Genomic DNA, 16,176 nt, shown 5'->3' with positions numbered 1-16,176 from the left:
AAACTCCAAAAAAGAATATGGTTAGATGTTGTTTCATCCCTCGTCTCTTTTCTTTTTACTTGTCATTTTAACAAAACAATTCTTTATATTATTTTTATTTTACCCTAAATATTAATTTGTTATTACTCAAATCATTTTTTCAAGACCTAAAACTATAGATCAACTAATATTAGTGCTGTGATTTAATAATAACACTAATTATTTTTTTTTAAAGGACATGTAAAGTAGTAAAAATGTACAACTTGTTTTGTTATCTTCAACATTGTCCAACTCAAATAAAAGAACCAAACAAATTTTACATAATGCAACACTTAAGTTTGACACTGTAACCATATGACAACTCTTTGCCTATACACTATATCTATAGTCTATCCATATATTCTCCACTGTAACTCAAGTAGTCCAGACATCTGCAACCTGGGGTTCTAACTCAGTCAAAGTTATGGAAGAAGTCTGATCAGTTCATAATCACTTCTCCGAAAAGCCCCGGACATAACTTTAGTGAAGGGTTGTAGTTTTATGTTCAATTGAGTATTGATGGAAGCTCATTTGGTTTGATAACACAAGAGCAACTGGATCTTTGATACACTTCTGAGAACTGCTACTAGCAGTTTAACATGTGGTCATCAACATACCTTGGATGGCATTCGCGGCAAGCACCAGACAGCCATAAATAACTTTTCTGATTCACTTGTCTCACCATCATCGCTACTGAAAGCAAAAACATTTGGTTTAAATTTTCAGCTTTCCACAAAGACACCATAACTTGGAAGCACAAGGAAACAAAGTGTACATCACCAAGTAAACAATCAAAAGAACTCAAGAATATTGTTGCATCCCTGTCGGATCCACAAAAAATACACTACTTATGCATTGTTAGCAAAAGTTGGAACCTATGACATACTGTGCTCTCTGACAAATTGTGAGTCCACCGGGTGAACTATCAAACTCGCAGATGAAAGAGGAACTTCTGCATATTCAATGTTGACGGCAATCTTAATCACAGCTCCATTAAAAAGCTCTCTTAAGTTTGTCACCGCAGCCAAAAGTACATTTCTGAAAATGAAGCACCGCTCTGTGTCTGGCCAATGCCTTACTAACAGATAATTTTTTAGAGAGCGGAAACAGAACAAAATAGTGTATTTCTAGCTCTAGTTTCGGATGAGCTTCTCCCAATTATGCCTGGTAATAGAATAGGGCTAGAACAAAACAAGGGGCATTGTATGGAGGTTACCAAGTAGAGGTGCGAAGCAAGCAATTGAGATGCATAGAGAATAGATGGTAGGGTTCCAAACCTCGCCTAGCACTGCACATAAGCGGAGCTTGTGGTAACTCGTTCCTCGCTTGTTTGAAAGAGCTTCAGATTAGATTTAACACTACATATGATATTCCATTCCAGCCACTAGCTCTCTCTTTAACCAATCAAGATATACAGATGACAACAAGTGAGGGGTCTGAAAATGAAGCACCGCTCTGTGTCTGGGTAATATCTCACTAATACACAGTTCCTTAGAGAGCAGATGTCCAATTGAGCACCCACAAGTATCTATTCCAGCAAGTGATTTCTCCATAGTTCTCCTCAAATCAATCAAGCATATTTCACATAGGTTAGCAAATCCCTAACGTCAAAATATCAAATTTAGAAGAGGGCTTACATGCTGAAACTACAAACAGCAGAACTCACAGAAACGGCAGAAATTGATGGTCATAAACTTCGGTGGGCTCAAACAACAAGGAGATTAAAACTTGTCATCAGGAATGAAACCCCTCTGCAGCATTTCATCATGAAAACGAAAAGCCTCCTTCAAGTTATCCTGAGAGACATGTCCATTTATCAATGATGTATATGTGGATCTGTCGGGGTTGATACCCCTCTCAACCATTTTACTGTACAGCATGTTGGCTTCCTGCATTCTACCAAATTTACAGAAACCATCCAGTATGGTATTATAGCTAAAAACATCAGGTGACAGACCTTGTTTTCCCATTTCATTAACCAAATCTAAGGCTTTATCCATATTCTCCTCTCTTATAAGCCCATCAAGAAGAGTATTATACGTAATTGAATCAGGAAATAGTCCTTGGATCTGCATCTTGTTCAGAAACTTAGCTGCCCTTGAAGTATCGCCACACCTGCAATATCCCTTGATAATAGAGTTGCAAGTCACAATAGTAGGTTTGATACCTAGGATAATCATATCATCCCATAGTCTTAATGCATCAGATACATGACCCTTATTACAAAAGCCATTTATGAGAATACTATAAGTAATATAATTAGGAGAAATATTTACAGAGATCATCTCATCCCTTAAACTGAAAGCTTTTTCCATATCACCAACCTTACAAAATCCATCAATCAAGCTGTTATATGTCACAACATCAGGCTTGAGGTTTCTCAGCAACATGGCTTCAAACAAGGTCTGTGCTTTGTCCATGTTACCACACTTGCAATATCCATTGATAAGCGTGGTAAAAGTGTAAAAATCAGGATTTACATCTCTTTCCAACATCTCATTGAAAAGCTCATTAGCTTCCTGAAGCATCTTTCCTTTGCATAATCCATTCAATATAGTATTGTAAGTGACCACATCCATAACTAAACTCCGCTCTAGCATTTCATCACGCATCTTCATAGCCTCCTTCATAGAACCATTTCTACAAAACCCACCAATGAGAATTGTGTATACTACATTATCTGGTGTAAGACCCTTGCGTTTCATATGCTCATAGTATACCAATGAGCGGTCAAGACGACCAGTTCTTGCAAACAACCCAATAAGTGAACTATAACTAACCAAATCAGGAATGATAGCTCGACACAACATTTCTTTGAAAACAGATTCTGCTTCCAGCACGTTACCGGCTCTACAGCACTCAGCAAGCAATGCATTATAACTAGTAGTATCAGGGGCCAGTCCACACTCTTCCATCTCAACCAAAAGTTCCCTTGCTCTCCCGTATTGTCCATTCTTACACAAACCATTGAGAATAGAATTATAAGTTAAAAGACAAGGTCTTAACCCTGTAGCTTTCATAATGTTTATCACTTCATCAGCTTCTTCAAGAAGCCCCTCGTGACAATATGCATTTATCAAAGTATTGTAAGTCACCATATCCGGAAAAATTTCCTTCTTTTCCATTTCTTCAATAAACGGATTCACGCTTTCTATTTTCCCATCTTTACACAAAGCATTCACCATTATATTGAGGGTATACACATTTGGCTGAATGCTACTCCCTGTCATCTCACCATACACCTCCCATGCCAAGTCCACCCAACCAATCTTCACAAGCCCTCCTAGAAGACCATTACACGCATTTATCGGAACACAAAAATTCCTCCTTTGCAACAACCTAAATACTTCTACAGCCTCCCTAATCTTCCTAGCTTGTACATAAGTCCTAATCAGCAAATCAAAAACATATGGATTCGACCCGCATAACCCATAAGTTGACACCAAAGATTCCACAATCTCAATTCTTGAAACCCCACTTCTTCGAATCATCCTAAGAATAAAACCCTGTGCATCAGCTACCCTCTTAGACCTAATCAATACATGCACAGTAGCACCCAATGAACTCGTGCAATGTTTAAAATTAGGACAATTTACAGAAACCAAGTTGATGAATTTCTGTGCTAAATGCAAATCATCACGACAATTAACAAGAACTTCAAGAAAAGTAGACGGCTTTAAACCATGTAAAGAATTAGTTATTGGCTTACCTTGTTTTAGGTTCCACAATATTTTCTGGACTACAAATGTGTCATCAGATGGTGGGCTTGAAGAACCATTAACAAAGTGTTGTGGTTCAGAAATGGACGATTTTGGGGAATTTTCTAGGTGGGTTTTGCTGATAAGTGAAGCACAAGTTGCTGTGCCTCTGATGGTGGATTTGGGAAGACATAGGCGTCGTGCTGCTGCCATGGGAAATTGGCGTTTTGAGACTGCCATTGAAGTGTGGCTCTTGGAACTTGCTACTTTTTTCCATTACAAGGGAAAATAGAACAAAGGATTGTTTGATTTTTGCAAAGACCGTTTGGATGAGCTTAATAAACGCAGCTTTTAAAAAAGTATTTTTTTTTTAAAGTACTGAAACTTATTTTAAAAATAAGCAGTTATGCGTTTGGATAAAAGTGTTGAAATTGTTATGTCAAACGTGAAAAGGGAAAAATGGAAGAAAGAAATGTTAGGGTTATATGGGTAATTTGGAGATTGTACAAAAATATTAAGCACAAAAAGATAAAAATGTGGTCAACTTAAAACAGCTTATAAGCTAAAAAAAAAACACCCCTACCCCAGCTTTTAACTTTTGGCTTAAAATAAGTTTTTTAACTTAAAATAAGCTGTTTTGAGTATTGCCAAACAGCTATATAAGTCAAAAACCAGCTTTTAAGTCAGTTTGACCAGCTTTTAAGCTGAGCCAAACAGGCTCTAAATCAAATACTCTGTGTCCCTAATTATTTGTTTAATTTCTTTTTTAATTACTTGTTATTTTTTGACATTAAAAATAAATAAATTAATTTTATACACTTCAATTAACTACTTTGAAAAAAAGATTTTTTTTTGAAAATCTTAAATTTTCAATTCGTTATTTACATCAAGTTATTTAAAATATGATTATATATCAATATCATTCCTTTTTTTTTTGGTGTAAGAATACTTTTTTGTTAATTAATAAGTAGGTTAAAAATAGGCATAATATTAGTCTATGACCAAAATCTTAATCCACACTTAAATTTAAGTACTACAGTCCTATTCCCCAAAAAACTAATTTAAAATGGAAGAAAACGAGTGTGCTCATCCTCCTAAAGGCAATATTGAGTGCATAAATTGGACATATATGTATTGATTAAAATATATATATATATATATATATATATATATATATATATATATATATATATATATATATATATATATATATATATATATATATATATATATATATATATATAAAATTTTTATTTCTTTTTTTTTATAAAATATTTTATTTTTAATTTTTTTCTCACTTTAAACTTTCTTTAATTAATTTATCTTTTCACTTTTGATTATTTTTTAATATATATATATAATTTTTATCTCTTTTTTTTTATAAAATATTTGTTTTTAATTTTTTTCTCACTTTAAACTTTCTTTAATTAATTTATCTTTTCACTTTTTTAAAAAAATAATGTGTACTTTTTTAAAAAAAGTGATAAAAAGTGTCCTTTAATTTTAACGTTTTAATTTTTTTATGTTTTATTCGATTTTCTTCACTTTTTTTTATATTCATTCGAAATTAACTTATTTTAAATACAAGACATTTGAAATTGAATTTGAAATCAAATCAAAACAAAAGGCGAAGAAAATAAAAGGAATAAATAAATTTAATAGAAAATAAAGAGAGAAAACAATGAATGATGGTCAAAAAAAGTTTCGATAAAAGGTAAAAATGTGTATTAACTTAATTTAGACACAAGATAAAGAAAATAAAAATATTTTTACGCACACGGCAGGTGCCTGACGCGTGTGTACAAACACAACTAACTTGGGTAGTTGAAGGTGTCACGTCATCACAAAAGGTGCACAAAAATATGAAAAAATGAGTTTAAGAAGGTAATAGGATCCTAGTGTAATTTAGGTGTGTCTCTGATACTTTGATTATAGTCCAGAAGGCTACGTGGGTTTTATCCCTTAAAAATATAAAAAAATTATTTGATCGTACGTACATTTATATTAAAGTCGGCTTCAAAACGAATACTATTCGTGATGGAATAGACGAAGTTAACGGTAAAGGTGAACAATTCGTTCATTTATGGGCAAAGTGTCTGTTTTGATCTATATTTTAAGAGAGGGTCTCTTATTGGCATTTGGAGCCTAAAAAGAGTTCATTTTGCGGCAGTATTCATTAATATCATATCTACTAATCTCATTTATACTTTCAAATAATTATATATTATCTAAGGATAGGGCGCTAAGTATTTTTCTTCTTCTTCTGGTTGTAGGTGTTGTGATCAATGCTATTGAGCTTCGATACTCTAAAATAGTAGTTGAAATTCGCTTCTGAGTGAGCTTCCTTCCTTATGATTTGTGCCTCCGTTCCACTTAGTAGCCCGAATTTGCGTATCCTCATTAACACGCAAGAACGCTTTAGCTACTAAGCTTCCAAACAACCCATTGTACTCAAGTATTAGAATGAGTATCATAAAGTTTTTTTTCAGGGAAAGGCTCCCCCCAACACCTGTGAGTTACGTCCTTTCCTGCATTGAACTAGAACTCGAAGATCAGAACACATAACATTTGGAGTAAGATAGAGTTTCTGACCAAAAGCATCCATGAACTATACTCTCAACTTAAACTATGCCCTTAAATTATCATTCTTAACACACATCCCACAAATATTTAACACTTAACCACTTTCATATTTTTGTTTTAATTTTTTTGTCAAATAGTTTATGGATTTTATACGAAAACATGTGCAGGTCACTCTACTCTTAGTAAAACTTAACCACTTTCATCTTTTTATGCATGGATTGAAGTAGGCCTAAGTTATTTATGACCCCTTAAATTTGTCCACATAATTCACTTAGACACCTCAACTTGACTTGTACCTATTGAACACCTCTATCATTTCAAATTTGAACCATTTGAAAAAAGAATTGCGAATAAGCTAAAAGTAGAAAATGTGTGAAATACACTCGCGATAACTAGTCTATTTGACTAAATGAATTATTTTAAAGTAAAAAAAAAAAACGAACAAAACTGAAAATTAAACCACTCTACGTCCCCTCTATCCACTAAAGTCTAAAACTCGGATTTCCACTCCACTTTAAATGAATTAAGCTTATGAACTATAAAGGTAAATTTATGAAGGTATGCATGTACCTTTGTGAAAATTGATATAAATAATTTAAGGTTGCTTTGAGTGTAAAACATTGATATTGTTGTTATGAAATAATTTCTCACGTACTACTAATACATGATTGTGAAAGGGCTTTTCTCAGGAAAGCGTTCATAAGGTTGAAGGTTTTCCTCACCTAAGTTGAATCAAGATTAAGGAGTTCTTAATGAATTCTAGTTTGGACTGGTTACTAATTGTGTATTTTCATGGATAATAAGATAAATTATGATTAATGACTATTTTGTGGGATTTATACTAATTGCTTTCATGTCATTTCTATTTTCAGACTTTGTATGTGATGTTTGGGTTACGTCTCAACCACTTCCCTCATGATGTACTAGATTCTTTGAGACTTTTGTTTAGACTTCAGCTTTTGTCAAGCTCTTTATATGAAATGCTATATTTTGAACTCTTTACTCATATTATCTTGTATGATATATTAAGTGGCTTTTGTAGGGCCTCTTGGGGTTTCATATGCCATGTTACACCTGGGGTTTACTTTGGCTTTTGTAGAGCCTCTTAGGTACAACAATAATTGACATTTATATATTAATGAGCATATGACAAAGAATGTTATTGTTATTATTAATTGGCATTCAAATATTAATAAGGATATGACAAAGCCTTCTTATTATTACAATTATAACTATAAGATATTCAAGCGTACTGTCACGGCCTTTTCGATCTAGACAAGACTCCGTGCGGCACTTGACGGTTTGCTCACGATTCTTTCACGTATCTCGCAAACTCAAGTAAGCCTTCTCACTATTTTGGATCGCTAAGAGAAATAAGAAAGAGATACAAAGACAGATTTTGGAAGAAAGACTTGTATTGATATGTTGGTTGATGGCTGTATTACAAATACAATGACTACCTATTTATACTACTCCAAACACTACGAGTAAATAAATGCTACACTATATACAAGCCCCTAAGTCCATGCCCATAAGACATGCTTCTAAGTCTTCCAAAAAAAAAGGACTCCTAGCCTTGACTAGTCTGCCCCACGCCTAGAGGCCTTGAACAAGCCTCTTCAAGGCTTGTAATTGCTGCCCCTTGACCTGCAGTAACAGTTGTAACGGCTGTAACTGCTGTAACTGCTGAAATGGCTGAAACTGCCGAAACGCTGTAACGGCTGACCCTTTGTCTGCTACCTGCTTGGACGCCTGCCCCTTTGCCTGCTGGCCGTTTTGGGCTGTCTGTCCCCTTGCACAGGCTGCTGGCAGCCTAGACAGGTCGCGATCTGCCTGGGTATCTGGCGGGTCGTGAAAAATTCCCCCACCTGATGATGCGACGACCGCGTCGCATGGCGTCCGTATCGGCGTTGAGTTCTGTCGGGCGACCATCAACTCGCGTACTCGATCAATCCCTTCGAGCAGCCTCTTCATCGATGTCCCGACCTTTCTCGACCCGATCTTCCGAACTTCCTCCTTCAACGAAGGCAAGTACTCCGGCGTCTTCTTCATCACGTCAGCGTTCCTACTCGGAACCCTCTTATTGCGCGGTAGCAAGGTCTTTCCAGCACCATTGTCTTCTCTCGAACTTGCAATGGTTGCTGCCGGTATTAACCTTCTTCTCACGTCGACCCTCTCGAGCTTCATGGCTGTCACTCTAGCCTGTCCCTCCGTTGCCTGCGCCTTCACCATCGGAACTGTATATTCCCTTCCCTTCTCCTTGATTGTCAATTTTTGGAGATGAGGATCGATTACTGCATGGCACTGTTGGAAGAAATTCTGCCCAAGAATAACATCAAACAGATTGATGGGGGCGACGATGAACTTGGTTTTCCCTTGCCAATCGCCTACCGTGATGTTCACGCCGTGTGCTACTCCAACTATGGAAGTTGGTGGTGCATTGACAGTCCTGATTTGGGCGTTGCTTGAAGTATATCGCAACCCCAACCTCTTTGCTGCCGTCTTGGTCATAACATTGACCTCCGCATCGGTGTCGACCAACGCACGAGCAACCTTCCCATTGATCGTGACGTCGACTGTTTGAGCCCACGCTATAGACTTTGCAAGTCCCTTGTCAGCATGCTTCGGCTTCGTTTGCCTTGGCTTATCTTGCCTTGGCCTCGTCGATGGTTGCTCAATCACAGCTCCGCATAGGCTTACCACGCCCAACTGCTTAGTCTCCCCGACTTCCTCTTGGGCTTTCTCTTCCTTCTGCTCACGGAGTATAGCACCAAGACTTTTCAGTTCAAGGCATCTCTTGTAACCATGCGGCCCTTTGCATATGAAGCAACCATCCTTGGAATCCCTTACCGTGTTGCCACGATCTCCGGGCTTCTTGCCGCTGGACTCGTAGGTGTCACGCCTTTTGGGTTGTGGCGTTTGCTCCTCACCTTCGCCACTGTCTTCCCCACTATCATCATGACTGCCTACCTCATCGTCCCCCTCGGCACTAAGAGACTTCTCTCGCTTGAAGTCTGTTAAGGCTTCAGCCTGCGTAATGGCGTCGTCTATAGTCCTGACTTGCCGCCGCTCCAACTCCGTTCTGGCCTAATTTTGCAGCCCATCCATGAAGTAGAACAATGCGTCGTCGTCCATGAGGTCGGGAATCTGAAATGTAAGGGTGGTAAACTCCCGCACATACGCACGTATGCTGCCCTTTTGTCTCAACTCCCGCATCTTGCGCTTTGCCTCATAGACAACGTTGCTAGGGAGGAACACCTTCTTGAACTCCACACGGAACTGCTCCCATGTGTTCAACGTGCATGTCCCCTTTGCGATGTCAGACTCTTTACGCTTCCACCATAGCATGGCCAACTCTGAAAGATACAACACAGCTGTGTTGATCTTGTTCACATCACTACGGACCCGCATACACTTGAAATAATTTTCCAAGTGCCAAAGGAAATTATCCACGTCTTGCGCGTCACGGACGCCTTTGAAGACTGGTGGCTTGGGCGCCTCAACTCTGGCTTCCCTTTCCCGGTCATGTGATGAGGATCCACCAACCTCTCTATCCTCTTTGAGTGCTGCCACTTCGGCCTTAAGCGACTCAACTGCGCCAAGTGCTCCCCTAAGCCTGAACTCTAAGGAAGTAATGGCCTCCTTTGTCTCGTACTCGGCTCGCTGGCGTGCCTCCAACTCCTTCCGGACGCTCTCAACTTCCTCAAGGGAGTACTCTTCAAGAGTTTTGAGATTTCTGTCCGTCCTGTTCAAGCGCTGGCCTATGATCTCAACGGCTTGCCTCGCTATTTCGACCCTTGCAATCCACTCCGGTCTGAAAGTAACATCCACGGGCTCCTCGCCGGTGTCTTCGTCACTTCCATCGACAATATGGGGAGGGAGAGATGTTTGCCCTTCGCTTGGTGGAGGAATACTTGGGGGAAGTCCGGGCAGATTGGGTTCATTACCCGTCTGCTGCTTCATCCCTTTCTTGTTCTTCTTGCCACCATCGGTGCGGACGTTGGGGGTGTTGCTAGCGCCGTCTCCTTCGTTCGTCATTCTCTTACGATGAACCTGTTCTGATACCACTTGTCATGACCTTTTCGATCTAGACAAGACTCCGTGCGGCACTTGACGGTTTGCTCACGATTCTTTCACGTATCTCGCAAACTCAAGTAAGCCTTCTCACTATTTTGGATCTCTAAGAGAAATAAGAAAGAGATACAAAGACAGATTTTGAAAGAAAGACTTGTATTGATATGTTGGTTGATGGCTGTATTACAAATACAATGACTACCTATTTATACTACTCCAAACACTACGAGTAAATAAATGCTACACTATATACAAGCCCCTAAGTCCATGCCCACAAGACATGCTTCTAAGTCTTCCAAAAAAAAGGACTCCTAGCCTTGACTAATCTGCCCCACGCCTAGAGGCCTTGAACAAGCCTCTTCAAGTCTTGTAACTGCGGCCCCTTGACCTGCAGTAACAGTTGTAACAACTGTAACTGCTGTAACAGCTGAAACGGCTGAAACTGCTGAAACTCTGTAACGGCTGACCCTTTGTCTGCTGCCTGCTTGGACACCTGCCCCTTTGCCTGCTGGCCGTTTTGGGCTGTCTATCCCTTTGCACAGGCTGCTGGCAGCCTAGACGGGTCGCGATCTGCCTGGGTATCTGGCGGGTCGTGACAGTACGGTCCTAATTGTGTCTGGCCTTTTAGTATACCATATTTGGTGGTAAATAGAATAAAATTTATTCATGTTTTAATTTTATACAATGTTTGGTTGGTAAGATTTAAATTGTTTTATAAAGGTTATATATGTATTAATTTTATAAAATGTTTGGTTGTGTTTTAATGATTTCACATGTTTAATAGTTGCATAACTTATAAGGAATTCTATGTATAATATTATGGGGTAGATGAAATAAGTTATGTACATATTATTATAAATGGATTAAAATAATAAAATTTCATATTTACCCCTTCTTTTTTTCCATAAGGATAGCTTGGTTTAGGGACAAAATTACGTAGGGACACAGTATTATACATTAATAATAGCTATCTCTAGTTTCCGATAATTTTACATACTAAACAAAATTATAATTACTTGACAAGTCATGTATATAATTTGTAGAAATTTCTAGATGCCTCTACAAGGGAATATATTATCCTTATATAGGCATGAGTAAGAGTTTAGGATAGAGTAGCCTCTAAGAACTCTAATTGAAGTGGAACTCGTCTAGTAGAGTTCTATAAAATTTTGATGTCTACAAATGCCTCCTACTTTAAAGGTATCGTTAGAATAGACTTGTTGAAATTCAAAGACTAGAATTAAAGTACCCATAAAAATAAATAAATCTTCCATCTTTGTAGTTTTGTGGTTTTCGAGTGGCAAATCTAATTTGTGAGCGTAGTGATGAAGGACAAGTTTGGTGTCACTAGGCGTGCCAATTTGTTTGCAACAAATTTACACGTGGTGAAAAATAAATTGTGACGAAGAAACATAATTATATTGATAAAACGATATTGGTACAATTTTTTTTGTTCCCTCAATTCTTTCTAGGGTTGTTAGTAATGTATTTCTCGAACATAAGAGGTCATATCTCGATTTTTTTGTTAATATTTTATGAACGGAGAAGGATCTAAAATGCCTTCAAGTATTTGAATTGATACTAAATTACCCTCCATCAACCTATCAGCCCTATAATACCCTTGACGTCCACCTTTCAGCTTAAAAATACCCGTGATGTTAATCCTTTAACTCATATTGCCCTTATTTTAATAGTTTCCTTAAAGTAAAATTATTAAGTATTTATTTATTATATTGCTTAATGTGATTGGTTCAAATTTCTCAAATAAATAATAAAAATAATGTTTTTAAATATTCAATTTTTCTATAAAACCCCGATACACTTGAAAATAATATCGAAAAAATAATTAATTTCATGATGTCTTCTAATTGACCTATTATAAATCAACCCCAATTTATTATACGTAACCCTAATCATAGATGGGAATCCAACAAAAATCTATACTTACCACGACAGATTGTCCCTCTAAAAAAATTATTATAATAATTTATATAAGGGAAAAAGGTCTGAAAATATTCCAACTTTGGTAGAAATTGCTATTACAATACCATATTTATGGAGGACCTTTTACCTTCTGCACTATTAAATAGTGTATTTTAATTAAAGGTGTATATATATGCTCACGTGGAATACTAGTTTATAATGATGCATATTTATGATGTCCACGTGGGCACATGTATACCTTTAAAATACAATATTAAATAATGCAGCGGTAAAAGGTCATTTTCAAAGTACGGTATTGTTACAACAATTTTGGTTAAAGTTTGGATATATATATTTCAGACATTTTCCCTTAATATAAACTTCTCTCAATTATATAAATGTCTTGTCCATTTTCTCCTTTATTCCCCTTTTTGATCACCTATTTTTAATTAGGATATCCGAGAATCAAACTTGAAATGAACTCACATATTTATATTCTTTTAATTAGTATTATTGTGACGATGAGATGAGGGTGGGGATAAGAGAAATGATTATTTTTATTCTTTTATTTTTAATGTTGGGTACACACAAAGAAATATGTATATTTGTACATATTTGCTTAATTAAATCATCTTTTATTGAACTAATTATTTCTATATGAATGCAGTGTTATTTTCTTCTTTTTCTCTCTCTTGTTTGTCATAAATTAAAAAAAATAACTCGTAGACAATATCCAAATAGAATTTTTTTTTGGAAGAGACAGGAAGTGAAGGGTCGGGGAGGGAGGAGTGTAGAGAGTATATGCCTAACCTTTTTATAATTTCAAATTTACTATGAAATTCAAAATCGTGTGACCTTATATATTAAGAGTTTCAAATTATTTTCAAGGACAAGGGTCTAAAATGCCCTTAAGTTGTGAGATTTGGTACAATATTACCTTCCAACCACCTAATCAGTATCATTTGTTAGACATAAGGGTAATTTTGAAGCGAAAGGTGGGCGTCAGGGGTAATTATGAACCGAAATGTGAATGTCAGGGGTATTTTTGTACGGATAGATGGATGGATGGTGTTTGTGTACCAATTCAAATACTTGAGGGACATTTCAGGCCCTTATTTCTTAATTTCACATTTTTATGTATTAGTGGATTGTACATGTGACAACCAGGTTTTGAGTGTTAATAAAATGAATTAGTGTTCTTGTTTTATCTTGTTCTTATTTTATATTTCCGTTTTTCTTTCATTTCATCGGGTTGAGGATGACTTGTCTTATTGGGAATAGACAAGTGTCATCACATTATTTTTGAATCATAAAACTTGCATTCTTAGTATTCATATATTAATCAAATCTTGTGGCACACTTGCATAAATAATTAGAATCAATATAATTAGGTAAATAGTCAATCGACAAGCTCTTTGGGTCTGATAATTCGACTATCTTGTAGAACCATTACATTACTTGCGTGATCACGTATACTTGGGGTGTGCATTTGGGAGTATATTTTTGAACCATGAATCCAATTAACTACTAGCCAATTTTAGAGTATATTTTCTTTAAACATATGTATGGCACGAAGCTGAACTTTTTTGATTAAGTCCTCCGATTATAGCTCAAAATACATTCTACTAGCCTTGTGGTTGATGAACTTGGAAAATATGTCATAATATTCTTCTTTAACCTTTTAATTTGTCATTTTTCCTAATCGTAACCGCTTGTTAAACAAAAAATCCAACTCATCATTCTTTGGCTTTTTTCGAAAGCTCATCTCTCGATAAAGCAACATACATTTGCTACTTTTGAGGTGAGCTTGTATTTATTACGTTGCTTAGCCTTTTGTTTTTCTTGAAATCCGGGTTCTCTTCTGCTGCTTGTTTTGTATTCCAGCCTTAAGCTATTTGTTATAAGTCATGTGAGCACTTGATGTCTTCTGAATTCGTTCAATGCTTGCATATTTTTGTTCTTGTAAATGGCTATTCTTTTAAAATCAGCAAACCTCGTTTCATTTTTCATGGGGGTTTGCACTTTGTTGGTCCTTGGTTGGTAATTCTCGAAAACAGATCTGCTCTTTGTAAGTGAGTAGTATTGAGAGTTCTCTTCAATTAAGGTTAGTTTATCTATGGTTTTAGAAAAATTCTGTTTGTGTTTCATTTGGGGTTGTGGTTTTATGTTCCGGTAGATGCAAATTAATTACTAGCCTAGTGTAGAACTTCTAATTATAGCTCGGGATCATTAATACTAGTCTTTGGTTTGATGTATTTGGTAAATGTTGTCATAATATATTTTTTTCATATTTCATCAATGAATTTTTTTTCTTCTTGATAGTTATATGCACTTGAATTCAAAGCTTCCGTGCTCATAAAGATTAAGACTACACGTGATATATTATCTACCCCACATCCATCCGTAGAATTGTGGTACTTGAACGTCCTTGTTTTTAGCTATATACAATTGGATCTCTGTAGAGAAAATGATATAATTATGTTTATCTTAAGTTAAATCTTTTATGCATTATAGTAAAATTAACTTCCCTTATCTTTTAAATATACCGAGAAGTAAAAAGAGAAGAAGTGTCGTTGCAAGTTACCATTCTAGTATTGGAACTATAATGACTGGTAGTCAAATTGCAAAAGTCAAACCACCACCAAATCAGGCGAAGTCCAAAATATAATTCCCCAGCACAGGGCAGTTGGAATTCAGCTTGTTAAGCCTTTATATGGGTTGTCTTTTGAAGTTGGTGGCAACTTAGTGGTTCTTTGCCATGATAGTGGCGTGAAAGGTTGTTGGTTCAAGTCTAAGGCTATACATGTTTCACAAAAGTATCTGAAAGTTCAATATGACGTCATCTAGGATTATGATGGTCCTTAAAAGCTCGAGGTACCTTAACAACTGTGATTATAACTTAAATCTGTATACTATAACATATGATATACTTACATATATTAACTTGTCCACTCTACCTTTACCGTGTTTTTTCATCACCTTTGTTTGATTTATAGGAATGGATTACTTCCTACGGAATTGGAGAATGTGAAAAAATGGGCTTCAGATACACATTGCACATCACAGTTAAGACCCAACCTCTGGAGGATTATATTGAGTATTTTTTAGAATAGAAGTTGTAGATGATGCATGGTGGTCTGACGGGTGATGGGAAGGTGTTGTTGTATTTGTTGTTTGTGGGAGCGCTGATCTTCAGGTTTGATTCTCTAGTAAGAAATAATAGTCCCAAAAACTAAAAAAGAATAGAAAAATACTAAATAAAAAGGGAATTCATATTTACTGATTGATGCATTACAACTTTGCATAAGGATAACTCAACAACCAATGTATGTAAAAATAGTCTCCAATAATTCCCAATTCTATTTTAAAATTTTAGTTTTCTTGGGACTGTTATTTCATACTAGGAAAGTAAAACTGAAGATGACCGTTTCCATAGACATCAATCTAGCACAATCACCTTCATACCACCCGCCAGACCACCAGACATCCTCTACAACTCATACTTCAAGGAATAGTCAAAATAATCCTCCTGAAGTTGGGGCAACTTGTGAGGTGCCAGGTGCATCTTATGACCAGTCTATCAAGGCCTATAACTCTGTTGGAAGGAATCCGTTCCTATAAACCAAGCAAAGGTAATGAGGCAACAAAGTGAAGTATATATGTAAGTAGATAATAAATTATAGTATATAAAACTTAAGTGATAGTTGTAGTGGTTAAGGTACCTTGGCCTTTCCAGGACCATCACAATCTTGAATGTCATCGTATTGAACTTTCAGACGTTACTTTTGTGATACTTGTAAGACCTTATACCTGAGCCAGTAGCCTCTCATGCCACTATTATGGCAAAAAGATGTTCTAAGTTGTCACCAACTTCTAAAGA

General features: G+C 36.4%; 1 protein-coding gene across 2 annotated transcripts; it reads right to left on the bottom strand.

Moving 5' to 3' along the window:
• Positions 1 to 225: 225 nt before the first annotated feature.
• LOC101246240 (pentatricopeptide repeat-containing protein) lies at positions 226 to 4,025 on the bottom strand. Of its 2 annotated transcripts, none has more exons than XR_011220816.1 (2): positions 3,728 to 4,023; positions 226 to 711 (listed from the first exon to the last, which is right to left on the bottom strand). XR_011220816.1 is itself a non-coding variant. In XM_004237533.5 (2 exons), the coding sequence occupies exon 1, from the start codon at positions 3,954 to 3,956 to the stop codon at positions 1,740 to 1,742; it is 2,217 nt and encodes a 738-aa protein (XP_004237581.1). In that variant the 5' UTR covers positions 3,957 to 4,025; the 3' UTR covers positions 226 to 711; positions 1,296 to 1,739. The 2 variants fall into 2 exon arrangements, 1 of the variants encoding a protein (XP_004237581.1); XM_004237533.5 differs by having other exon boundaries at positions 1,296 to 4,025.
• Between the last annotated feature and the right edge of the window lie 12,151 nt (positions 4,026 to 16,176).

The sequence above is a fragment of the Solanum lycopersicum genome, chromosome 4 (assembly GCF_036512215.1).
Source record: "Solanum lycopersicum chromosome 4, SLM_r2.1".
Lineage (NCBI taxonomy): Eukaryota > Viridiplantae > Streptophyta > Magnoliopsida > Solanales > Solanaceae > Solanum > Solanum lycopersicum.
Note: the sequence above shows the minus strand (reverse complement) of the source record. Positions and strands in the feature narration are given on the sequence as shown.

Bases quoted from the DNA above. Each gene is read 5' to 3' on its own strand.
- LOC101246240 (XM_004237533.5), bottom strand. From the start codon at position 3,956: ATGGCAGTCTCAAAACGCCAATTTCCCATGGCAGCAGCACGACGCCTA.